The sequence below is a fragment of the Halichoerus grypus genome, chromosome 1, assembly GCF_964656455.1.
Source record: "Halichoerus grypus chromosome 1, mHalGry1.hap1.1, whole genome shotgun sequence".
Taxonomy (NCBI): domain Eukaryota; kingdom Metazoa; phylum Chordata; class Mammalia; order Carnivora; family Phocidae; genus Halichoerus; species Halichoerus grypus.
This window is the reverse complement of record NC_135712.1, coordinates 196,029,703-196,056,458: the sequence shown is the minus strand read 5'-3', so window position 1 is coordinate 196,056,458 and position 26,756 is coordinate 196,029,703. Positions and strand designations below refer to the sequence as shown.

Here is a 26,756-nt window from a genome sequence, read left to right as displayed (position 1 = left end):
GCAGACGCCCAATGACTGAGCCACCCAGGCGCCCCTCTTATTTTTCTTTTTTTAAAGATTTTATTTATTTGTCAGAGAAAGAGAGAGAGAGAGAGCACAAGCAGGGGGAGTGGCAGAGGGAGAGAGAGAAGCAGGCTCCCCGCTGAGCAAGGAGCCCGATGCGGGACTGGATCCCAGGACCCTGGGATCACTACCTGAGCTGAAGGCAGATGCTTAACTGACTGAGCCACCCAAGTGCCCCAACCCTTTAGTCTATTCTCAGCAATCAGAAGGCAGAGCAATCCTGCTAAGAACTAATTCAGATATCACATCTATGCCTGAAAGAATCCAATGGGGGTGCCTGGGTGGCTCAGTCGGTTAAGCGTCTGCCTTCGGCTCAGGTCCTGATCCCAGTGTCCTGGGATCGAGTACCCCATTGGGCTCCCCGCTCAGCGGGGAGTCTGCTTCTCCCTCTGCCTGCCTCTCCCCCTGCCTGTGCTCTCTCTCTCTCAAATACAAAAATAAAATCTTTAAAATAAATAAATAAATAAATGAAAGAATCCAGTGGTACTCCCTTTAATTCAGTAAAAGCCCACGTGCCGACAATGGTCCCTGAGGTCCACCAGAGTGGCACTGTGTGCTGTGGCCCTCATGACCTAAGTCAATGCACTGCTCACTCCCCCGGCAACAAACCATCCAAATCTGGACATGCCAGGCACACTTCTCTCTCAGGTCTTCATACTGGCTGTTCTCGCTTCCTGGAAAGCTTTCTCTCTGAATATTCACATTCCTCACTCCCTCAGTTTCTTCAAGTGTTAGCTCAACTATCAGCTCTCAGTGAGGCCTATATACACCACCCTACTTAAACTTCTGCACCTCCTCACTTTGACTGTGCACTCCTGATTCCCCATACTCTGATCGATTTTTTTCACAGCACATATCATGACCTAATGTTCTGTACCGTTTACTTATTCGCAATGTTTATTGTTTGTCTTCCCACTGCAACAAAGATCCATGGGACTAAGGATATTTGTCTGTTTTATTCACTAATGTATCCTCACTGCCTGGCAAATACTAGGTTTGTAATAAATGATTACTGAATGAAGAAAAAATGGAATGAGGAAACTGGAGCTCAGAAAAGTCAATCATTTGCCTAAGGACATGCAGCTAGCAGGGCTGGAACTCACGCCAAGACCCACAACTCTTAATCACTACCCTCTACTGCCCAGTCCCATACCTGACTCCTTCATTGCCGTTTTACGCCATGCAACTATACTTTCATTCATGTACTTGTTCAACAAATATCTGAGCCCTTACCATGTTTCATGCATCGTGCTTGGAGCAGGGAATACAAAAGTAAGCAAAAGGACAGGGCCCCTCCTCTCAGGGCATTTGCAGTCCGGTATGGAAACCCAACAGTAAAATAACCTGATACGTGCTCTGAGAGTAATGAGGAGACCTAATCCAGTCTGCAGGGGACAGGAAAGGCTTCCTTAAGGAAGTGCTATCTCAAATTTAAGCTAAAGGAGTTCATCATGTGAGGTAGGCAGGGAGATTTCTGGGTTGAGAATTCAGTAAATGGTAGGAGAAGAAAAGAAAACTTCACAGGAAGGATTTAAAGAAGAAAGTGTGGCTAGAGACCAAAGCAGGGCAAGTGTGTGTGAGGAAGCTGGGGAAGTTACAGGATTATGGGGAGGATGATGACGACTTTTGACTTCATCCTAAAGACTGATGAATTTCTACCCGCTCCAAATCTCTCAGACCCAACTGCATCCTCCCTGCTTCAGTACACCCACCTGCCCACGCGAGGGCGCACCAGGCCATGGGACTTGATGAAGACACAATCGCCAACCTTTAGCCACATGTCATTGTAACGGAGCTGCTCAAAGTAGTGGCAACCTGGTTCACCATTTGACATTTCCACAGGGACATCTTCTTTCTCCTGTGGTAAAGGAAACTGGTTGAAGATAGGCAGCTGACAATCAAGGAGTAGACAGAGGAGGTTAAGAAAAAGCTGACTTTCCTTCATATTAACTTAAAATAAAAAATAACTATAAACAGAAGTTTTGATGAAGGTCGGGGACAAGATTGGGGTACTGAAACCAAACTAAGTCCTATTAAATATTGTATTTATTTTAAATTTATACTTAAGTTTCATAAACTGTTACCCCCCCACACACACACACCCCATTCCCATAGCCTTCGGGGGAGGTGGGGGAGAGAAGCACCACAGAGGACACATCAGCATTCAGGAGCAGCCTCACTCACACACTGCTATAGAGGATAAGGAGCAAATTCTGCGCAAGCTTCCTCTTCATTACATTTACTGATCTCTCAATTTCTTAACATTAACAACTGATGGTTTTAAATGATAATTAAAAAAAATAAAAATAAAATTGTTATCATTTTGATTTATTCTGGAATGGAAAGAAATAGTATAGCCTCTGTGATATAAACACATACACTCTGTTTCTGAATAAATTACAAGGTCTGTCACCTCCTGGCTGCTGTGACACTGGGCAAATGACCTGACCTCTTAGGTCATCTGTAAAAGGAAGGCAGAGTGCACCCATCAGATGGAGCTGTTAGGAAGAAGCTCCAATGACACACTCCACAGTTAAATATGCAGAACAATGCCTGACTTATGAAAAGCACTTGAACACCCATTCGTTATTGTTGTTTTATAGTTTTGGCAAAAAAAAAAAAAGAAAAAGAAAGAAAAAGAAAAAGAAAAGGGGCGCCTGGGCGGCTCAGTCGGCTAAGGGTCTGCCTTCTGCTCAGGTCATGATCTCAGGGTCCTGAGCTCCGTGTTGGATTCTGTGCTCAGTGGGGTCTGCTTCTCCCTCTGCCTCTGTCCCTCCCCCTGCTCCTGCGAGTGCTCTCAAATAAATAAATAAAATCTTTAAAAAAAAAAAAAGAAAAAGAAAAAAAGTTCTGATCTGATGCAGAAAGTGGGCACACCATGAGGTGTTTTAAACATATTAACTCCAAAACACATAAAAGCTGAGGAAATTCCAGAACCCCAGTATTTTCTACTGCATCTCCCTGAGAATATCTGAAACTTCAAACTGAAAAGAAGAAAAATCTCCTTCAGAAGGTCCAAACATTTGCTTTGATCTGACTTCAAATGTGATATATAAATGGTCTCCTGGAAAATCCTTAAGAATGAGTGAGGTCGCACATATAATGGGTGAAGGGAATTTGCAGGAATGGGAACTTAGCCCCTGAAATTAAGAATAACTTTTTCTGGGCACCTGGGTGGCTCAGTTGTTTAAGCATCTGCCTTTGGCTCAGGTCATGATCCCGGGGTCCTGGGACTGAGCCCCACATCGGGCTCCCTGCTCAGCGGGGAATCTGCTTCTCCCTCTCCCTCTGCTCCCCCAACTTGTGTGCGCGCACGCTCTCTCTCTGTGTCAAATAATAAAATCTTAAAAAAAAAAAAAAAAAGAGTAACTTTTTCTTTTAGGAATGGATTCTGTTCTGAAGTTCTTTTTTTTTTTAAAGTAATCTCTCTGCCTTGAGAATGAGATCTGCATGCTCTACCTGCTGAAGGTATTCCTTTAAAAAGTTCCAGGAAGGACTTGTTTCAGCCAGGCAGTATTAAAATAAAGATAAGAGACAAAAGAAAAAAAAAAACCCAAAACAAAACGGGTGCACAGAGAGGACCCTGGAGACTTATGAATTCTAATAAGAAATCTGCGTTAATTCTCATGTTGGCTTCCATTGGTATTTCTTATTCTTTCAAAATTCTCTATGATTCCCAGGAATACTGGTGAAATGTAAAAAATATCATGTTCTTTCCCAAGCTCCCTTTCTCTTGTAACACTGTTAGGACACTAAAATGTATTTCTTTTCTAAGACACGAAGAAGTCGATTTTTTCCAGTTTTTACATTAATAATTTAGAAGCTTTATCTTTTTTGACTATATAAAAGAAGTATATCTGTGGGCAACAATTCAAACATTAGAGCATGTAAAACTTAAAGGCAATCTTCTGTGATCCAACCCCAGAGATAAACACCTGGTTCAGCACACAGCAATTCTCCACACTGCTTTTACAGTCGTGTATGTAAACATACAGTTTTTGTTTTTAAATGTTTTATTTATTCATGAGAGTCAGAGAGAGAGAGGGAGAAGCAGGCTCCCTGCCTAGCAGGAAGCCCGATGCGGGGCTCGATCCCAGGACCCTGGGATCATGACCTGAGCCGAAGGCAGATGCTTAACCATCTGAGCCACCCAGGCGCCCCAGTTTTGGTTTTTTTGAATAATAATGGAACCACATCCCATTCTGCCACCTGTTAATTATGAGCATGCTCTTACCACGTGACTTGGACAACTTTCCATGTGCCATATATATAGACCTACCTCACTGTGCTTACTGGCCACAGAGTTTGCATGCTATGGATGTCTGACAATTTCCTCAACTCCTATTCATGGGCATTTGGGTCTGGCCAAGGGTTTTTGCTTTTACAAATAACACTGATGCCGTCCCTTGTGGAGAACCCTTTGGTGCACCTGAATATTGAGTTGGACCACATTTCCTGGTATCAAATGGCCAGGTCAAGGGGAATGCCACGGATGGGAAAGAAGTGTCCTTCCCCACACCCACACCAGGTGTTATCAGTATTAGCAATTCAAAACTCTTGCCAACCTGTCAGGCTTTTAAAAACTATTAGATTAACACATTTTCTAACTTTTTGGGGCTGTCTTCCCTCTATAAATGATCTATTTGGTCCTTTGCCTATTTTTCCAGTGTTACTATTTCCCTAGATTTCTAAGAGCTTTTTGCAATAAAAAATGGTAGACTTTTCCCCCACTTTAATGGCTACTGGATTTTATATCATGTATAGAAAGGACCCATTCCAAGCTTATAAATAAAGAATATAGGTAAGTAATAGTAAATCTGCTTATGTTAGCAACAAGTACTCTGTTTCTTTCGTTTTGTTTTTGGGTTTTTTTTGGTATTATTACTTTTTGGAATGTGAAGTGAAAGAGTTCAGGTGGCTATTTTCCTCCTCCTTTTTTTTCTTTTTCAATGGCTACCAGTTTTTCCAGTATCATTTGATTCCATCCTCTCCTGCTGATTTAAAATACTACCTTTATATTCTGGATTTTAATTGCGAAAAGCCTATTCCTTCCACTGACTGGAATACCTCAATTTTTAATAAATATAAAATATATAGGGGCTCCCGGCTGGCTCAGTTGGAAGAGCATGCAACTCTTGATCTTGGGGTCATGAGTTCAAGCCCCATGGTGGATGTAGAGATTACTTACATAAATAAAACTTAATATATATATATATATATATATATATATAATACAATAACATCTGGCAGGACAAAGCACTTTGATTACTATTTTCCCCTTTCTTTTCCTGTGACTGTCGCATGTTTATTCTTTCATGAGAAAGCCAGAAAAATTTTGTCAAGTTCTTTTTATTTATTTTTTTATTTTTTTATTTTTTAAAGATTTTATTTATTCATTTGAGACACAGAGATACAGAGGGAGAGAGCATGAGCAGGGAGAGAGGCAGAGGGAGAGGGAGAAGCAGGCTCCCCGCTGAGCCAGGAGCCCGATGTGGGGCTCGATCCCAGGACCCTGGGATCATGACCTGAGCCGAAGGCAGATGCTTAACCATCTGAGCCACCCAGGCGCCCCTCTTTTTATTTTTCTTCCAAGATTTTATTTATTTGAGAGAGAGAGCAAGCGAGTGTGCATGAGTAGGGGGAAGGGGCAGAGGGGGAGGGAGAAGCAGACTCCCTGCTGAGTAGGGAGCCCAATGCTCCATCCCAGGACCCTGAGATCACGACCCTGAACTGGAGTCAGACATTTAACCAACTGAGACACCCAGGCACCCCATTTTGTCAAGTTCTGAAAACAATTTATCCAAGTCTTTTATGTCCTTGAGTAGACTGTTTCTCTTTCCATAGGTTCCAAATATTCCTTTCAAGGTTATTTCTTAATGTATTTTGTTGTTAAGGTGAATCAGTTTCTTTCTACATGATTTTCCTAATAGTTGCTAAAGTATATTCAACATTTTTTTTTTAAGATTTTATTTATTTATTTTACAGAAAGAGTGAGACAGAGACAGAGCATGAGCAGGGAGCCTGATGCTGGGCTTGATCCCAGGACCCTGGGATCATGATCCGAGCAGAAGGCAGACGCTTAACCGACTGAGCCACCCAGGCGCCCTCAACATTTTCATTACTCTCAAAAGTCTTGTGAATTACTGTTTTGTTTATATAAGAAAGCTACTGACTCGTATATGGATTTTGAAATTCCTATTTGTTGAATTGTTTTTCAAACCTTTAGTTAATTGCTCCCCCATGATCTGCAAAAAAGGTTTTATCACTTTACTGTCATTATTTTTACTATTTTTGTCTTCATTGGCTACTTTCAGAAAAATATAGGTAATAGTAGAGCAAGCAGGCTTTAGGCATGAGAAACAAATATAACTTTAAAAAAATCACTTTGAGGAAATATCTGTCTAAAGACTTAAATAAATGAAGACAGTTACTGTACTTTATCAAATAATTTATCCTTTGATCTATTAATATAATGAAGTGTATTGCTGAATTTTCCTAATTTTGACCAACCCCTGCGTTTCTAGAATGAACTCCCACCTACTTGGTCATATTGTTCTTTTTTTTTTTTTTTAATATTTTATTTACTTATTTGACAAAGAGAGAGCGAGCGAGAAAGGGAACACAAGCAGGGGCAGAGGGAGAGGGAGAAGCAGGCTTCCCGCTGAGCAGGGAGTCTGATGTGGGGCTCGATCCCAGGACCCTGGGATCATGACCCGAGCCAAAGGCAGAGCCTTAACGACTAAGCCACCCAGGAGCCCCGGTCATACTGTTCTTAAATAACTAATTTGATTTCACTTATAAAAATACATTTTCTCTAAGTATTTTCTGCATCAATATTCATCAGTTAGACTGAACTGTAGCTTTTCTGTTTTAATTTTGTCAGGCTTTGGAATTAAGATTATTCTCATTTTGTAAAATAAACTGGGAAGTTTTCTTTGTTCTCCATGCTTTGAAATAATTTAAACAGTATTATAATTATAGGTCTCTTAAAGGGTTAAAAGAATTCACCCATGGAATTATCTGACCTGAGTACTCTGTGATTAGCTCTCAGAACATTTTTAAAAATTCCTTCTTGCTGTTGTCCACTTACGTGTTACATCTCTTCTTGATTCTTCAGTAATTTATAGTGTCCTAGAAAATTATTTTGTTCAGGCTTTCAAATTTATTAACAGAAATGTACAAGTCTTTAAATTTCTTCCACATTTGTATGTCTGAGCTTAACTGCCTTCCTTTTTTATTAGGATAGTTGGTAGTTTATCTCGTTGGACTTGTTGAAGAATTAGCACTTGGATTTACTTTTAAATTCTATTTTTTAGTTCTACTGGTTTTCTAAGCATTAATTTCTGTCCTTCCTCTATAGTTCCCTTCTTTCTGTTTGGCTAAGGTTTTATGTTGTTGCTCTTTTTCATTCTTTTTTTTTTTTTTAAGATTTTATTTATTTATTTGACAGAGAGACACAGTGAGAGAGGGAACACAAGCAGGGGGAGTGGGAGAGGGAGAAGCAGGCTTCCCGCCGAGCAGGGAGCCCGATGTGGGGCTCGATCCCAGGACCCTGGGACCATGACCTGAGCCGAAGGCAGACGCTTAACGACTGAGCCACCCAGGCGCCCCTCTCTCTTTCATTCTGAACTTGAGTACTTTATTCATTTATTTTCTGGAATAGGTATTTTGAAATGTAAAATTCTTTTCCGTGTGGCTTTTAACTACATACCTTTTCCAAGTTAAAACTGTCTTCAGTTCGACTGTCCTCTGAGTTGTCTGTGTTCTTCTCGTCATCCCCTTTATCTGCATTTGCAAATACAGAGGCCACTCGGACCACAGGCAAGGGCACATCCCGAGGAACAAACCTCACTGAGCTGATGGGCATGGTCCACAGTTTAATTTTCTTAAAAGATTTGGTTTTGGCGGAATACCGTGATTCGCAGACAAAAACATCCTCATCTCGAAAGTTTTCTGGGCATAATTTAAAGTATTCCTGGGAGACGTAAGAATAAGATTATTAGGTGAATTTTCTGAAAACCAGTCAACCAAAAAAACCAAAACTACACATCAATCAAGCAAACAAATGTTAACCTGTTAAGACTTTCTGACAGTTAACAAATAGTAAATGGTTAGCAACGTACAAGCATCTCCCTGCTACAGAAGGGCCTTATTAAATATAAATACTTAGCTTACCAACTGCCCTTTTGAAAATATATTAGCATTTCATACAGCTATAATGTTCCTAAAAGCTTTGGGCAGGGCTCAATGTACCTATACCACATAGATACACAAAAAGTATACTTTATTATCCTAAAAAGCACACTGACAATTTTTAATGATCTTTCAGAAAATGTCATCCTCAAAAATTAGCCTGGCAATATAAAAAAATTTACACTAACTGCATATAGCTATATAGTGTAGGCAGCAAATGGTGGTCTTTCATCATCATGATCAGATTAATTTCCTCCCAAATCTTTATCCAATGCCATATAGACACAGCTTAAAAAAAAAAAAAAAATCAAGGTTTAAAAAAGAGTGCTTAATTTATAAATACCAATTTTTTGTGTTTGTAAATTTTATTTTCATGGAATGATTTGTACTTTGGAGCCTAATGAGTTTCTTACCTTGACAAACATGACCACACATTTTCCTAGAATTTTACTAACGGGAACTTTATTGTAATAGTCACTCTTAAAAACTTCTTTTTCTAGAAATTTCCGTGTAGCCAGATGGAATGTTTCATTTGGCCGATAAAACCAACAGCCATACAACCATTTTTCACCTCAAAAACAAAAAGGGAGAGAGAGGGGAAATTACCATTAAAAGAAATCACACATTCTTTGCAAAATGAGCAAATTCTCCATCCAGTCTGCCATGGCCTGAACCTAACAATGTGCTTTTTAGGCCACAGTTTCCTAAAATAGTTATCTTAGAAGAAATGATACTTTAAAGTAATGAAGTGTAATGAGGCCTAAAAAATGCTACTTTCCCCCTCATATTAAAAAATGTATAATATATAGGATGAAGAAGGTGATGAGACCTGCCCTAGTCTGCTGGGCCCAGGACACACTTAAGACTGTGTGCTTATGCTAAGGACAGAGCATCTAAAGCATATCAAGGATGCATTTAGCACTCAGGCAAAGGGATACAAAGGTACTTCATGAGGAGCAGCTGAGGAAACTGGACTGCCTGGATCACATTTCTGTCTGCTCCTGGCTTCATTAACTCCTATTTGTTCTCCATGTCTTAAGTAAAAGGCAACTGTTCTAGGACGCCTTTTTGAAATCAAATTCTAAGCCAAGGCACATGTCACACTATAATAATTTCCTTTTTATTTGTGGTTTGTACCAGACTGGTTTTGCTAGGGGCAAAACACGAGCCTTCAGTCCTTGTGAGGCTCTGCCATCCTCCAGTTTGGCTTACTGTGTGTTTTAAAGAAACAGCAGTTGAGTGAATGAATCTCAACCTCACTTCAGGAAGTTGCGTTTCCTTTGACTCAACTGTGCCACTCATGGGCCCAAGAGTACTAGATCCTATTTTTTCATATAGCAGGTGCTTAATTCTATTTACCGATACACTGTAGAACGACTACTGTTGCAAGGCATAACATGTCTGAGTTACAATTTTCTTCCCTGAGGACCAAGGAGGAGTAAAATAGTCCCAGCTCACCAATCTGCCCTTTGATTTAAAACACACTTACCAGCAGAATCTTCCCACAGTCTTTCGATGCAGACGATGTGCGGCTGCAGGCTGGCCTCTGAGGGCTCCACATAGACGTAGTCTCCAACATGGTACATGCTGTTCTTAAAGCTGCAGTCCTGGCTGTACGTGCGGTGTAAGCCGGAGAGGCCTGCGGCGCCTGAGGAGTCTTCGCTCTTTTCAGCTTCTTCGGTGAAGACAAAAAGGTTCCCATTAATGGAATGTGGGAATCAGATGCAGGATTCAAACAACACATACTAATACATCTCATTCTTTCCTAGACCTTCAAGGGCAGGATTCAGGACAAACAGTATGATATCTGTATTCCCAAGAGCCTCTACTCAAACTTGCCTTTTTTGAGTTACAACCAACTGCCCTTAATTTAAGTAAATGCATAAATAGACAAATATCTACACAATAAAAATAACCATCTTAATAATATATGCTCAATGTAGTCGTTCTGGATGATAAAGAAAGGTATAAAGAAAACAGGTCACCTGTAAATCATGCAATCCTGGAAATGATCTCCTATGTACTTCTTTTCCATCTTAATGCCTCTGAAATTTCTCCCCCCTAACAGTTATTATATGGGTATGTCAAATGGAATCTTAGAATTGAAAAAATATGGAATATGTGTATCAAACAATATAATGTAAACTATATATGTCTACACTGAAGATACACTGAACAGGGGTGCCTGGCTGGCTCAGTCAGAAGAGCATACGACTCTTGATCTTGGGGTTGGGAGTTCGAGCCCCAGGTTGGGGATAGAGATTATTTAAAATAAATAAGTAAATAATAATAATAATAATAATAATGTACACTGAACAGTTTCTGAGATTAGTGCTTTTTCAACAAGACTTATTTTTACTAAATAATACTTTTTGATGGCTACTATGCAAGCCATCTTTTGCAAATACCATAGGATTTTTTTTAGATTTTATTTTTGAGTAATCTCTCCACTAAACGTGGGGCTTGGACTCAACCCCGAGATCAAGAGTTGCACATTCCACCAACTGAGCTGGCCAGGTGCCCCAGGGTTTTGTGTTTTTGAGGATAAAGCTTTGCCCACATTTCCAATTATTTCCTTATGATAATTTTCTATAAATGCAACAGCTAGAAATAAGCATTTTATATTTTTTAAAAAAGATTTATTTATTTGAGCGAGATAGAGCTAGAGAGAGAGTGAGAGAGAGCACCAAGCAGGGGGGAGGAGCAGGCTTCCCGCTGAGCAGGGAGCTTGACATGGGGCTCAATCCCAGGATCCCGGGATCATGACCTGAGCCACAGACAGACCTTAACCGACTGAGCCACCTACGGGCCCCACATCATTTTTTACGTTTTGCCAAGTTTGGTGGAAAATGTCATCTAGTATTTGATTAGCCAAATAAATCCCTATAAGATATCAAGAGATTCACAAGGTTCTTGAGATCATATACCAGCAGGAACACTGTCAACTGAATGGAAAGAGACAGAGAAGGTACAAAATCAGAGTGTTAGCTAAACCCCCAAAATTCTAGACAGGAAACAGGCTGCTAAAACTACTCAGCTGCAAACATCTGCTACCTTTCATGAAAAAGGGTGATGTAGAGGGCAGAGTGCTGAGCCACAGAGGACTATTTCTGGGACTCGGGACCTAATGACTCTGCCCAGCTGGATTTCAAGATGGCTTGGAACTCAAATGACCCCTTCCTCTCCATTTCTCCCTTTCTGAAGGAGAATGTCTCTCATCCCACTCTCGTGTTGTCACTATATTGTAGGAGCAAAGAACTTGTTTTTTAGTTTCACAGGTCCACAGATGGAGAGGAATTATGTCCCAGGAGGGATCATACCCAGAGCCCCACCCATAAACACCCATTTAAATGATTTACATAATAAGATTTAGGACTTTTGAGCTCATAAAGCTGACATATTTAGATGAGATTTTGATACCTGGTAGGGAGGTGTTACTGCAACAAACACCTAAAAAACAGGGAAGCGACTTTGGAATTGGGCAAGAACAGAGACTGGAAGAATTTTTTTTTCCTTTGGAAACAACAAACTTTCTAAGAATTTTAAGAAGAGAAAAAGCCTCCATTGCTTTGAACAGACTATGGCAGAGAAACGGACATTAAAGACTTGGCAGGAGAAGGCACAGGTGCAAATGAAGAAAATGTTACTGGAAAGGAGATCCTCGTTATATAGTGGCAGAAAGCTTGGCAGAACTGTGCCCTGCAATCACTTGGATTCTGGGCCTCTTGGGTTGATCTCTTGGTTATCTTTCTACCTCTTTGTTTGTTGTTCTACTGCCTTGGAGATTTCTTCTTCATCTTCTAATCCTTCTCTAAATGTTTCCTTTCTGCCATCATTAAAAATTTTTTAAACTGAATCAATTTGACATAAAACAATGGGTCAACTTAAGTTATACAACCAGTTACTTTGATACATTTATATTTGTTGCCACTGTAGGGATATTTATCACAGCACTTATGTAAGATACTGTGGTCTATCTTCATTCTAGTGTGCTTTAGCGCTCCATGGCTATTTACTACTCCTTACAAGTTTGTACCATTAAACACCATCCTCTTTTTGCTCCCACCCCCCTCTGCTATCATTGTTTTTAAACAGTTTCATTGAGATATGATTCCCACACCATACAATTCCCCTATTTAAAGTGTACAATTCAGTTTCTTGGTATGTTACTAATTTTTAAAAAATGGTAATACACTACATAAAATTTGCCATTTTTGGACCATTTTTAAGTAGATAATTCAGTGGCATTAATTACACTCATAATATTGTGCAATCATAACCACTATCTATTTACAAAACTTTTTCTTTATTTCAAACAGAAGCTCTGTACCTGTTAAGTACTAACTCATCTCTCCTCCCCATCAGGCCCTAGTAACCTCTATTCTACTTTCTGTCTCTGAATTTGCTACTCTGGGTCCCTTATATAAGTGGAACCATACAATATTTGTCCTTTCCTGTGTGGCTATTTCAGTTAGCGTGTTTTCAAGGTTCATCCATGTTGTAGCATGCATCACAACTTCATTACTTTTTATGGGTGAATAACAATCCACTCGGTGCATATACTACATTTTATTTATTCATTAGTTAATGGGCACTTTTCTGAAGAAATGTGATTTTTTTTTTTTTTTAAGTCATGTTATCTTCTCCCTGATAACCTCATTTAGGTAGTAACAGCACGGGAGCTATTTTAAAGATTTACAGCAGTTGAGGAAGGCTTAGGCCACTGCTGAGAGCAGCACTGCTTAAAAAGCTACTGAGTGCACTTGGGAGCAGGGGGTTTGGGGCCTGGCGTAAGCTGGTCCATGTCTGGTAAACTTTACTTACAAAAGAACACTGGAAATGACTGACTTACACAAAATTCCCTGCATCCTTCTTTTTTCTTTTGCAAGCCCATTTGGGGGCAAAATAGAAAATAAGATAACGTGTACATGTGTGTATGTGTGCGCTTTGAGTGGAGGACACTGATTATACCATGTCCATTTATGTGGGGAAATCAAATTCAGGAAACATTTTAGGAGCTTCTTTTGTTCTAGGTAATTATTACTCTAGATCTGAAAAGTGAAAAGAGAAATTCTTTATAAGAAATGGTTTTGCCCTATGTTGGATCAACAACACCCAGGCCTGTCAGACACAGACGGACCACGAGGAGGAAGTTCTATTTGTGTCTCACCACGGTCTGTCTCGGCCACACATATGCAGGCGCGCAGGCGCAGCCGTGGGTGAGTGAGGCCCTCTCTCTAGCACAGTGGCTTCCAGGAATTAAGGACACATCTCTGAGTACCGTCAAATGCCAATGGGCAATCTAAATCTGGCACTGGCTCCTCTTCAAAGGAGCACCGCCGGAAAACTAGAAGGAAAAATACTTACAATGAAAGACATACCTCTATGAAAATGGCTTCAAACTATGAAAAAAAAAGTCTAAAAACCACATCTTCCAAGAAATCCAGGAACAGTCCAATTCTACTTTGTAAACAAGTATGCAAGCAAGCAAACAAACCAGCGTATGAAAGAAAACTGGTTAATCTGGGAAGTGTTCCACAGAGAAACATTAAGCCCTTAAAGTCTGTATGAACCATCCTACGCAAGCTCATTGGTGCTGTTAAATTTGCTGCATTCTACTTCACTAAAATGTGACATTATAGTATTTTCAGGTGTCACTACTTTTGGTCCACCAAAGCGGTCCAGGATCCAGATGTTGGTTAAACTCAACTTAGCAAAGAACCAATTATGGCTGGAAGGCCAGGTTTTCATCTCAGGGTGCTGGATGAGCAGTGAATGCCTGGCAAAGTCCATTTCCATTTCATTCACATTAGTAACAGTTCCTGACAGTATTATGTGAGCAGAGAGGGGACTTTGGGGATCAAATACATGCTTCCTGCAGAAGTTAGTCTATGCCAAACACATGGTCAGCATAGCATGTAGATTCTCCTGAGGGCTGCCTACCAACTGCTGCAGTGGGCTCAGGCAGAAGTAGGGCATGCTGCTGCCCACGCCCGGGGGCCCATCGCAGAGCGAGAAGACATCGACAAAGGCCTAGCCATGCACCGCCTCCTCTCTGGAGAGTGTGGCCAGTGCGCCCCAGTCACAGACATATGTCACGAAGTGGGCCACGTGCTCCGTGTCTTCGTGGGGCAGTGGCGCAGCGGTGCCCCAGTCCCGGTGATCCTGGCCGCCCCAGCCCCATGCCGGTGCCACCAGCAGCGCCACTGATGCCAGCGCTAACAGGCTGGCCATGACGGTGACCCCAGTGAGTCCAGAAATGATCAAATTTCTTTTCTTTTTTTTTTTAAGATTTTATTTATTTGACAGAGAGCACAAGCAGAGGGAGCATCAGGCCGAGGGAGAGGCAGAAGCAGGCTTCCCGCTGAGCAAGGAGCCTGATGTGGGACTCGATCCCAGGACCCTGGGATCACGACCCGAGCTGAAGGCAGACGCTTAACGACTGAGCCACCCAGGTGTCCCTAAAATGACCAAATTTCTAATAAAAGTTCCCACTGTCAAAATATTTCTAAATTCTGGCAAGGGACTCAAAGTAACATTTTTGCATTGATAAAATGAAAATAAAAATTTCCTCCTAGTACTGTGGTTCAACCAAAATATCATCTACTCTGGACTGAGTCTGTAGGAGGAAAGCCATCTGGCAACATGACAGGCAGAACCCTGATGCATTCACTGCTGAGAATGCTCCCCAGGTGCAGACAGGCCCTGCAGGTTTTATCTGCCAATAGTATTTCGACCTGGTGAGCTCCCACACTTGTGAGCTAACTGACCGTTCCTGAAATGCTGGGGCAACAGCTGTGTCACACAGCACTTCCAATTTTTAACAGTCTGATGACCAAACCGATGATGATAAAAGCATTTCTATCTCAACATGGCCATTGTGAAAGAGTCAACATTTACAGACAGGATTCATCCCCACAGCAAGCTAGGAGAGCCAGAACTAGAACAGAGTATAACACGTCTTCATGTTTAATAAAATGAAAAGAAACCAACCTCTTTTTTCTTCTTCTCGTTTTAGTTTATCTTCCTCTAGTTCTTTTGGCAATTTTTCCTTTTTCTCTTTCTCCACATCATTATGCAAATGCTTTGTGGTATAGCTGAGTGCTGGTGAAAGCAGGATCTCTCCATTTTTGCAGAGTTCATCACGAATTTTAATAAAAAACTGCTGCAGTTCTACCGCGTCCTCGTAGATTTCGGAATCTGTCCTATAAGGGCATCAAGAGCACCCATTGACATACAAGCTGCTTCTTTCACACACCTCAGTTATATGTTTAACTCTACCCATGCTTCCACAACACGTTAATGGATGTAATGGTACTTCTGTAGAGCAGGGTATCTCCTTGAACGTTTTAGAAGAGAATCTGAACTGTTACCTCGGCAAGCCTCATGCCCACCAGTTTCCTCTTCCTTAAGACTCACTCCTTGTACAGCTCATGTAAAAGAAAAGGCCTCATACGGTTTTCTGGGGAGAAACAAGGCTCAAGCATCCATTGATTCTGGCATTTTTTGGGGGGGGACTGTCACAATCAAGGACTACACTGAGGCTCCACACCACGACACTTACTTGTATCTAATCCTTGGATTAATTTTTACTTTCTCTTAACCGAGGGACTAACACATTATATAAACTATTGACAAAAGATTTAGGCAATATCCACTTTCTTCTTTTTGAATCTCTTGATCATACTTGCCTAGGCTGGTAGGCCCCAGCAAATATTTGACCCTAAACTGCAAAGTCATGAGGGCATCCATCCTATAACACTTATGGGCCTCAGAGTCAGTGTTCATGTTAGTTTCCCAGAAATGACTACATAATGCTGGGGAACCAGCAGAGGCAACATAAGTGAAAGATGGGGGAAAAATGATCTGCCACACTGAAAGCTTTTTAAAGGCTCTTTCCTCATTTACAGAATGAGAGGACAGGACTGGGCAAAATCAGCTTCAGAATTCAGACTGGAAGAAATTCTTTTATTATCTCTAATCCACTGTGGTCTGAGGATGGCTTAAACATAATTCCATTAACTAGGAATACCAGGGTCTGAAAAATATTCACAAAGTAACCACAGACAAAGTCTTAGAGCAGTTATGGACACATTCTGGTCAGGGGGGAGTGGCAAGCCCAGTCAGTCACCTGCTGATACCCACCACTAGAGCATCAAATTTTAGTGAAACCTCCAGAATGCTTCTCCCCATCAGCCAAAGTGAACTGGCAAACAATCTAAAAACACTGCCAATAACAACCTAAATGAATGTTTCTGGAAAGGTTTTAAAAATCTTTTCAGGTTACAGAAATGCTAATACTTACAGGAAAGCAATAAAAATAAAACTGGTCAAGGGAAGAAACTCCTCTATTATTTTGATGCCTGTTTTCTGAACAGAGATGTCTTAAGACTGTTCACTTGACATTAAAATTCATTTTATAACAGCTTACAATTTTAAGTATAAAATTAAAAGTGAAAACACACTTTTGGTAATCCCTGTTACAATGAAAGGGCAGATTCGTAATTCCATCAGGTCATGTTGTTTAGTAATGGAAGTTCTGTACACAGCCATTAAACATCTGACTTATCTTTCCTGTTTTATTTAAACAAAATAATATGAAGAATTTATTAATTAATCTGTGAGGCTCAGTGTTGCCTGCATGCATAAGAGCAAAAACTCAAGATGGAAAAAGAAAATAACTCTTAATTCCCCTTAGCTGTTGGGTAATCTTTATAAGGCAGACATCCAGTAGAATGAAATAATTAAGAGTACAGGAAGCTCTTAGTGCTTCCCTTGTCCTTGTCTTCCCGAGGGTCCCCCTTCCTGTAAGGCAGTCCGAGAACTGATTTCAGGAATGCTGCCAGCAGATTAGGAAAGCCAGTGGCTAGCTGGCATGAGTCAGTGCTGTGCTGTGACTGAATACTGCCGATGGACAAACCACTGTCCCCTGAATGAACTTTTCTAGGCCTCACTTTTCAGACTCCTATTCAGGGTGTGAGGTCCTAGGCGATGTTGAGTGGCAGTGGTGGATAGGGCTGAATGTGAAGAGGCATGAACACTGTTAAAGATCAAAATAGAAACCTAGTGCCTATGGACTTCATTAAATTCATGAACTTAGTATTTTTGAGATATCTATCCTCATTACTGACAAAACGGATAAAACGATGGTTTATCATTCACTAAACTGATGCATGTCCACCTCAGCAGCATGGGGTTATGCTTAAGTACCGTAAGCAGTCATAATACAACCTTCATTCACAAAGATAAAAAATGGCTTCCCTTAGTTTTTCAAGGCTCTGGGCACAAGAGTGAAACTCATCACTGCCTCATGTAAATAAATGCATCAAGACTCTACCTTCCGGGCTTCAAAAGCAAATCAGGTCAACAATGGAAAAATGAAAAGAGCTCATTTCCTACAGATACAAATCTGCTTATTTCCTAAAATAGACACATCATCTATATAAGATAGACAAAGTTGCTAATGATCTAAGAGACAAATGCACTTTTGGAAGACTCACAGAACTAACCCCAAGATGTAACGGGGGCGGGGCAGAGGTGGAGGAGAGGAGTGACTTTAGACTTAAGGACTACTTAAGAAAACTGAGAACAAAAATGAAGTCTAAGCTACATGAAAGAGGATTCGTATGTCTTGTCCACTGGTATATCCCAAGTTATCTAGAACATGCTTATAACTGGTAGCCACTCAATTAACATTTGTTGAATAAGTGAAAATAAAGAATGCAAATTTTGACTGCAAGATGTCTCCCCATCTTTCTCTTCATTTCTAGCTCTGCTGTTGAACATTAAGGCCATTTCCTAAATGTGTCACTAAGGCGCCTCTCCAATCTGACCCAACCCCACCATCTCTTGAACACACCACATTCATTTCCTAACCCCGTGCCTTCACTCAAACCACTTGCCTTATCTACATCCCACCCATTCTCCCATTCCCCCCTGATACCTCAGGTCTTTTCAGAACTCTAGCACAGAGTTCCTACTCCTCCATCTTTACTACATATCAAGTTGTTGTGTTGTCTCACACCTGGAATTACCTCTCCCTAAGCACAGGTCCTAACCCAACTGTCGGACTTGGAGCTCTCAGACCACAGAGCACAAGCCTGATCATCTACGGCTAGGCTCCGTGACTAGCGTCTTGGTGCCTGGCTCTGCAGTGGGGGAACAAGAAGAGTAGCCCCACTTACTAGCTGTATGACTTTAGGCAACTTACTTCTGTCTGTGCACTTCTTCAAATGCAAAGTGGGAAGATTATCACCTAGAATGGCTATTATAAGAGTTACAGATTATCTAGATAAAGTGTTTCGCATGGTGCTTTACAAAGAGCAGGTGCTTAATAGGAACAGCAAACGTTACTATTAATTTTTCTTTAAAGATCCAGAGCAAATGCAGGCTTCACCAGATTCCCCAGCTGGAATTACTCTACACCCACTGCCTAAAAGTCTCCTTTCAGCATGGTAGACTATAAACTCCAGGAAGGTAGGGTCTGTATCTTTAACTTTTTATATTCCCCCAAGTGACTCTAACAGCACACAGAAGACACACTGTAACTGCTAAACTAAAACTGTTTTAAGTCAATTATACCATTCTTGTGTGGCGAAGATATAACACAGATAAGAATTAAAAGGGAATTCAAGTTTGATGGAAATTTAAATTTGATTGCTTCTTTTAGTACATTTACTATCTGCAAAAGGCACTTAAAAGTGAGAAATCTGAGATTAAAAAAAAAAGAAGAAGCCTTTTTAGGAACTGGAAATGGTGATCAAATTTAAATTGGCTAACCTCAGATCAATAACTTAAGAGCTATTTTAATTTATTCAAAGCATGCTTGGATTGAACTCAAAGTTTAAAAAAAAATCACATTACTATTTCTAATTATAAGCATTTCATCCTTTAAAAAAACATGTTCTGTAAAAGACTATAAGAGTTTATGCTTTTCAACAGATCTTCAAATTTGTCCTGTATTCCTTCTCACTGGCCCTGATCTAGATGATGCACTAGTCTGCTCTCCCCCACAGCATATGCTTGCTCTCTAGATGTTGTGGCAAGTAAGAACTCAAAACAGCACCCCACCAACTGTAACCATGTACCTAAGCTGAAACAGTGTATCAAAGCAGAATTTTCTTCTGTTTTGCATTAACTATCACACCTCCTCAAAAAGAAATAGCTTTGAAAACCTACCGATTCATCCTTCTTGCCCTTTCCAAGACTTCAAACATATGCTCTTGAAACAAATCGAGCCGCCGGTAGCGATTATTTTCAACATTCTTTCTAATTATGTCAAATGTAAGAGGAGGTTTGTTTGGGAAGCTGGGATCCACAGCAGGAATTTCTGCTAAGGAATCACTGTAGCATCTTCCTTCATCATCCTGATGACTCATGACTGACACAAAAAGATTGTGAATAAGTTCTTGAATCAGCAGGGTCACATTTGGGACATGAGAGTCCTCATCTCCCTCCAGGTCTCTCCGAGTTTCAAGCAGGACCTTGTGCAGGACAAGGGCATCTTTGTAGATCAAAGACTCAGGCTCATTGTATGTACAGGCATTGTTAAACATCATGACGAAGTCCTCAACCATGGAGTCTATATCTTGGTATTTGTTGGCCATCATGTGACTTCGAATTTTTTCCATGTCCATGGGCTTTTTAATGGTCAGATAGTAGTCAGGCAGCTCGGATCTAGACGGAAGCCTCAGAAATATGGCACTGAGGCGGCGACCCCTCTTATCAGTATAGTTCTTTACAGCTTCATAGACTTCATTTAGTTTCTGCTGCATTGGAGTCATGTATTTTGATTTTTTAGGAGAAATTCCACTCTTCCTACCTAAAAGAAGAGATTTAATGTTAAATGAATAAAATGAAATAAATGAACCCAAATTTGTATGCAGCTGGTAAAGCATAATCATAAGAACGGGAGTACTCCAAGTGATTTGTAAAACAGTTTAATTAGCACTTCTCTAAGTGAAGTATATCTAGCTTATGGACAAAGAAAAAACTGGAAACAAATTTAAACTGTTTTCAGTAATCATATTTTTAGTGAGAGAGTAATAAGCATTATCACGTTGAGATAGTTGTGAAAAGTAGAATAAAGCAAATGAATAGTTATGTGACATTCTAATTCCATCACCTGCAACATCCTTGAGAACTGAGATTTTTTTAAAAAAGATTTTATTTATTGATCCGAGAGTGAGAGAGCGAGCATGAGTGGAGGGAGGGGCAGAGGGAGAGAGAGAAGGAGACTCCCCGATGAACAGGGAGCCTGATGAGGGGCTGAATCCCAGGACCCTGAGATCATGACCTGAGCCGAAGGCAAATGCTTAACCGACTGAGCTACCCAGGTGCCCCGAGAACTGAGATTTTTATCACAGGAGAAAAAGAGATCCAGATGTTGAAACAGAACACTGAATAAAAATCTTGTATCCGTAAATCTCAGTTAAGAGCATCAGTATGAACTTACGATGTATTTTATCTTTAAATATAATACAATCACACACAAAATTTCCTAGTTCTGTCCACTGAAAATCCTGGAAACAATGACCAATCCAGTGGTGGTATAACCCCACATAGTTTGACTATATTGACCATAATTCTGAAATACAGATTTCAAATACTAACACCAGTAGCTCCTTAGCAAATGGCTGACTCGCAGTTGGCACAAGATGAGCCTCATGTATCTTGAAACACAAGACAGTAAAGAATCTGTCAACGCCTTCTTACTGTGGTTATGTCAGTAGAACATAGCGGCCAGCCTGGGACAACAGGAGCATCAATAAGGACAACAACTGCAATGAGTTAAAACTCAGCAACACATCTAAATTTAGTAGTTCTTAATGATATATAAAAATGAACAAACGAACTGGGTAAATGTTGGAGGATACTGGTAAACCAATGCATTGCTTTGAAAACTGGCAAACAAAGGGGGGTAAGAATCTATCTTTTATCCTTTCAAAAAAACCCAAAACAAGACAAACAAGCAAAAATTGTACTACTGGGTAACCAAATATTGGATGAGGCAAAGTTTCTCTATACAGAAGTATTCCAGTTGGTAAATGAGCAAGGAATGATAAAATCAGACTACTGTTATTTTATACCTCTTTAATGAATTAATGGAGTCCGCATCAATAGCTGTTAACATTTGGGAGAAACGACAGCTGTTACAGGGCCACCCAATGGAAGACCATTCATCACCTCTGAAGTTGGTTTTTGTGCCAAAGGGAGGGGATGAAGATTAAATCTAATTTAAATCTGATCAAGGCTCTTGCTCCAACTACCAATTTAGAGGAAATACCAAGGACATTAGAACATGTAAACTATAGCAAAGGGATGCAATTGGCAAAGCCCAGACTGTGGGAAGCTATAGGACAGCCCCAATTTCTTCAACAAATAAACTGCAAAGGAAAAAAAAGAAAGATGAGAGGGGGATTTATAGATTAAAAGAAGTATCAATTAAGTGCGGTATGTGGACCTTATTTAGATTCTACCTCAACCAGACATTGCTCCAAGATGTGATGCAATGCAAGTGTAGAAAACCTATTATGTTATGAAGCAAGCATCCTTGCCGGGCTGATAATGAATCTAATCAAGCCTCTGGAGTAAATTTCCATTTTTTAAGAAATGAGAAGAATAAAGGGAAAAGTTAGCTGATAGAACAAGAAAGTGAACTGATTAATCCAAAATTTGAAACTGTACAAGAAAGTGATCTGGTTTCTGAAGAGTCAATGGCATGAGGATTAAAAAAGGAGGGGCCTGCTCTAGACTGTGAACAGAGGGCATAACAATCAAATATAAAGAATTTAACTAGGTCCTGATTTGAAGAAACCAACTGTAAAAATACATTTGTGAGATAAGCAGTAAATTTGAAAATTTGTCAGGTATTAGATGAAACTAAGAAACTGCTAATTTTGTTAGGTGTAATAATGATTCCATGGTTATTTAAGAAAATATCTGCATATTTAGAGATGCACACTGAACTATGTAGAAATGAAATGACATGACTGAATTTCCTTTAAAATAATTTAGAACAAAAAAAGAGAGAGAGAGGGCGCCTGGGTGGATCAGTCATTAAGCGTCTGCCTTCGGCTCAGGTCATGATCCCAGGGTCCTGGGATGGAGTCCCACATCGGACTCCCTGCTCTGCGGGAGGCCTGCTTCTCCCTCTCCCACTCCCCCTGCTTGTGTTCCTGCTCTCGCTATGTCTCTGTCAAATAAATAAATAAAATCTTTAAAAAAAAAAAAAAAAAAAGAGAGAGAGAAAAGTGGATATGGGAAGTATGGCACAATCTTGAGAAATGCTGAGTAACTGGTACATACAGGGCTTTGTTGTACCATTCTTCACATATGTTTGAAACGTTTCATAACACAAGATAGAGAAATGAAAAGGAAATCAACATTACACATTAAAATTTCCTTTCCCTAAACTTTAAAAAATATATGTGTATTTATACATAGTTACTGTTAATTATCTATCATTTCCTAACTCAACTTACAAAATCACTTGTTTTTTAAAATCTTTTTAAATTTATTTTTCAATTTTGTAAAAAGATATATTTATTTTAGAGAGAGCATAGGCAAGTAGGGGGAGGGACAGAGGGAGAGAATCTCAAGCAGACCCCCCCCCCCCCTCCGCTGAGCACAGAGCCCAATGAAGCATGATTCCAGGACCCTAAGATTATGACTTGAGCTGCAACCAACAGTCAGATGCTCAACTGACTGAACCATCCAGGCGCCCCTTAAATTTATTTCTTCAAAGTAATCTCTACACCCCATGTGGGGCTTGAACTCACAACCCCGAGATCAGGAGTTGCATGCTCCATTGACTGAGCCAGTCAGGCACCCCGTGGAATTAATTCTATTTTTAAAAGGCACTGTGTCCCTAAAAAGTAGAATAAAAGATTAACATTTCTGCAAACCTTCTGCATGCTTTTACAATTCTAAGAAAGGATAAATGCCTTAATGAGAAGGAATCCTCACTTAGCAATAAATCATACCCCAAACTATTATAATATTCAGTTTATAGTCAATTCATATTAAAAAAAAAGGCAGGGTCTGTTTGTTTTCCCCCTTTCAGCAAATATAGTTCCAAAGAATATATAACAATACCATTGTAATTTGCTTGGTATTTATTCTATTTATATATTTTAAATAAGGCAGAAACCTCTTATTTAGTTCAATACTATTAACTGCTTTTGTTGTCTTTCCTATCCTCATAGTTCTAATAAAATCACCATCCACAGACCACACTCAAAAGACAAGGGAGTTAACTTACAGTACAGTGGCTGAGCATCTCTAATTTCTCAAATTCTGTCTAGGATCTGCAGCTGGGATTCACTTTTAATTCTAGTACTCAGCAAACAAACATACAAAAAACCGAATCTGCCGCTACACTCTTGCAGGCATAACATATAGAAAAAATATCTATTTTTACTACTTAATATTTACAAAATGTCCACAACATTTAGAGAGTAAACTAAACCTCTGACTTTATAATCTATTCCCCACATGCTTTCCACAGTTTAACTACTTAAAATACAGAGAGTGCTTGAGAGAAGGAAAAAACTCCCTGCTAGAGTGTGAGTTCAAACATATTCACCACTTAATTAGATATTATTTCAGTGAATTAGTACTCTATCCTTGACAGACTAAACTGAGTAACAAGCGTGAGGCTGCCTTACTCAGCTTGAGTTTGGGAGAAGCCACATCGTCATCATCAGGCAGCGGGCCCAGCTCTTTCCTTTTATCCTTGAGTAACTTCTCCAGGATGTGCGCGTCGTTGTACACCTATATTCCATAAATATATTTAAAATTATTTTCTAAAAAACGTTCTATTGAAGTAGAACATGCATCTATAAAGAAGTTTTAAAAACACACATTAGCATAGTTGGGAACTAAAGACATAAAGCTTGAGATCACTAGAGAGCAACCAAATCGCATCTCTGCAGGGTGGGCCTCATCCTCAAATGGTTTGTTGTTTAAGCTTTCCAGGTGATTCTAATGTGCAGACATGCATGCTAAAGTTTGAGAACTACTGCAGCAGAATCACTGCAAGTTTTTACAGAAGTTCTAAAACATAATTACATGTGTTGCTTTCTTCGTAAATCTCTCTTCCACTGGACCCTCAAGGTAGCAAACTTAGCTCAAGGGAAATAAAAATTAAAAAGTATATGATAGTTGGACAGCAATACCTCAAATATTGTTAAATGGGATTTAATATCAGTCTGAATTCACAATCTGGCCTCTGATCTGTGAAAAGCAACAATCCCTGCTTAGGATCTCTCTCTGAAGACGGAGCCAAGGGTGGTAATACGTAGCCAAGAACAAGGTTACTCACCTAATGGCCCGTACAGCTACACCCCGCTATGATAGAGGGCTTGATCACAAGTACCCTCAGTGCCTACTTTACTTTGTAATAGCAAGAAGAAAGGAAATACATGATATTAAAGTTATTTTATTTCTGGAAGATTTAAAGTAGATAAAGGAAACTCGAAAAGGTATATGCACCTTCATCCATGTTCACTGCAGCATTACTTACCATAAAAAAGATACGGAAGCAACGTAAGTGTCCATCAATAGATGAATGGATAAACACACACACACACACACACACACACGAATATTATTTAGCCATAAAAAAAGAATGAAATCTTGTCATTTGTGACAATACGGATGGACCATGAGGGCATTATGTTAGTTGAAATAAGTCAGAGAAAGACATACTATATCATCTCACGTATATGTATATTCTGAAAAACCAAAACCAAAACCAAAAAACCCAAGCTCACAGATAGAGAACAGATCAGTGGTTGCCAGATGCAGAGGGTAGGGAACGGGTGAAACAGATGAAGGGGGTCAAAAAGCGCAAACTTCTAGATATAAAATAAGTAAGTCACAAGGATATAATGTACAGCATGGTGACTATAGTTATTAATACTGTACTGCATATTTGAAAGTTGCTAAGAGAGTAGATCTTAAAAGTTTCATCACAAGAAAAAAAAATTTGTAACTATGCATGGTGGCAGATGTTAACTGGACTTAATTGTGATCACAGTGCAACATGTATAAATATCAAATCATTATGTTGTACACTTGAAACTAATGTTACACGTCAATTATACTTCAATAAAAAAATAGATACAGAATATGAAACAGAAAAAATATCAAAGAAGGAAGAATGTATTATAGCTACACTGATAAGGAACTGAAAATCAAGATACTTCATAACAAAATCAATTACTTAGAGGTGCCTTTCTGAGAACATCCTGATTCTTATATAATCATACCATTTTGTGGACTATCCTTGGAGAAGTATGGCTATTGCGGGTAGTAACAATGAGCAAAGATTTTACTGTCACTGGCTTTCATTTGGGTGCTACGTGCTCTGCGTATGCTCTCTTGTTTAAATCCTACAATGGCCCTATCAGTATCTCAAGGGCACAGACAGGGAGAATGAGGCTCAGAAGAAGATAAATCACTCACACGGGAACTGGCAGAGCAGGAGTCAAATACAGGATGTCAGCTTACAGAGAGTATGAACTTCTAACCTTTGCAATGGATTGCCGTGTTAACAATTAAGAAAAGACAAAGCTAATCACTGAGAAGAGCAACCTAAGGGAGGGCCTCTAGATCCGGTCTCTCAAAATGCATTATGCTACCAGCACCCAAAAGAAAACGTGCCCACCCCAGGATTCCCACACATCCTTACCTGGGAGCCCTCCTCGTTGTAGTGTCTGGCGTTCCGGAACATCAGCTTCATGTCTTCTATCATTCCCTCTTCCCCTGCATACTTGTCATTGCGGATGTTATGTTCAATTATTTTCAAATCCATTGGCTCCAATATGATTTTGTAATAGTCAGGATAGTCCTTTTTGGATGGTTTAACCATAAATAGATCACAAAGTCTTCTGCCTGAACCTGGTTCACGAGCTTCAAGAACAACATTGAATAAGATTTTCATTCGCTGCTTTCTTATGTTCTTTTTACTGTTGAGGGGGGAGGTAGAAAAGGGGAGAAATGAGAAGAGGTTCAGTTTTCTTCATACAGGGATGAACATGAAATGAAAAATTAATCATGTGGGAAGGTGCTTCGTAATGATAATTTATTGATTACATATGCCACAAACACAGTAAACATGCTGGCAGCTATAAGCAAATATAGGAGAATTTCCAAATAGTTAAAACATAGTGACTCTGGCAGGAGCAGCCAATGAACACCAGACAAACCTGTTTAGAATATTTATGAAATGCAATGCTTGAAAAAAAACTTCTCTAACACCCAAAGAAAATGAAATTCTGTTATCAGTTGAAATATGTTTTTTTTTTTTAAGAACATAGCAAAAATGGAGTAAAATTACTGATTCCCTGTTACTAACAGTCCTCACTTCAAAAAACTAAAACCAAACACACAAAAAGAGAATGTGCCATCTCTTAAGACAACCACTCTGAACACCTGCATACCCTGCTTACCAGGAAAGAAAGGGAGGCTTTCTGCAAGACTAGTCTCTATAGTGG

The 26,756-nt window shown here is 39.8% G+C and overlaps 1 protein-coding gene and 1 pseudogene across 20 annotated transcripts in view; both read right to left on the bottom strand.

Moving 5' to 3' along the window:
- PBRM1 (polybromo 1) overlaps window positions 1–26,756 on the bottom strand; it is a 116,301-nt gene that overhangs the window by 30,480 nt on the left and 59,065 nt on the right. For 17 of the 20 annotated variants that reach the window (XM_036102591.2, XM_078077287.1, XM_078077246.1 and 14 more), the window contains 8 exons: window positions 25,952–26,228; window positions 23,925–24,030; window positions 19,435–20,077; window positions 15,250–15,461; window positions 9,746–9,931; window positions 8,670–8,827; window positions 7,775–8,038; window positions 1,776–1,921 (listed from right to left, as the gene is read on the bottom strand). In XM_036102591.2, coding sequence (XP_035958484.1) covers window positions 1,776–1,921; window positions 7,775–8,038; window positions 8,670–8,827; window positions 9,746–9,931; window positions 15,250–15,461; window positions 19,435–20,077; window positions 23,925–24,030; window positions 25,952–26,228 — 1,992 coding nt within the window. The remainder of the gene's footprint in view (window positions 1–1,775; window positions 1,922–7,774; window positions 8,039–8,669; window positions 8,828–9,745; window positions 9,932–15,249; window positions 15,462–19,434; window positions 20,078–23,924; window positions 24,031–25,951; window positions 26,229–26,756) is intronic. The other 3 variants (XM_078077293.1, XM_078077269.1, XM_078077282.1) reach the window with 1 other exon arrangement.
- LOC118542413 (protein CREG1 pseudogene) lies at window positions 13,834–14,547 on the bottom strand (annotated as a pseudogene).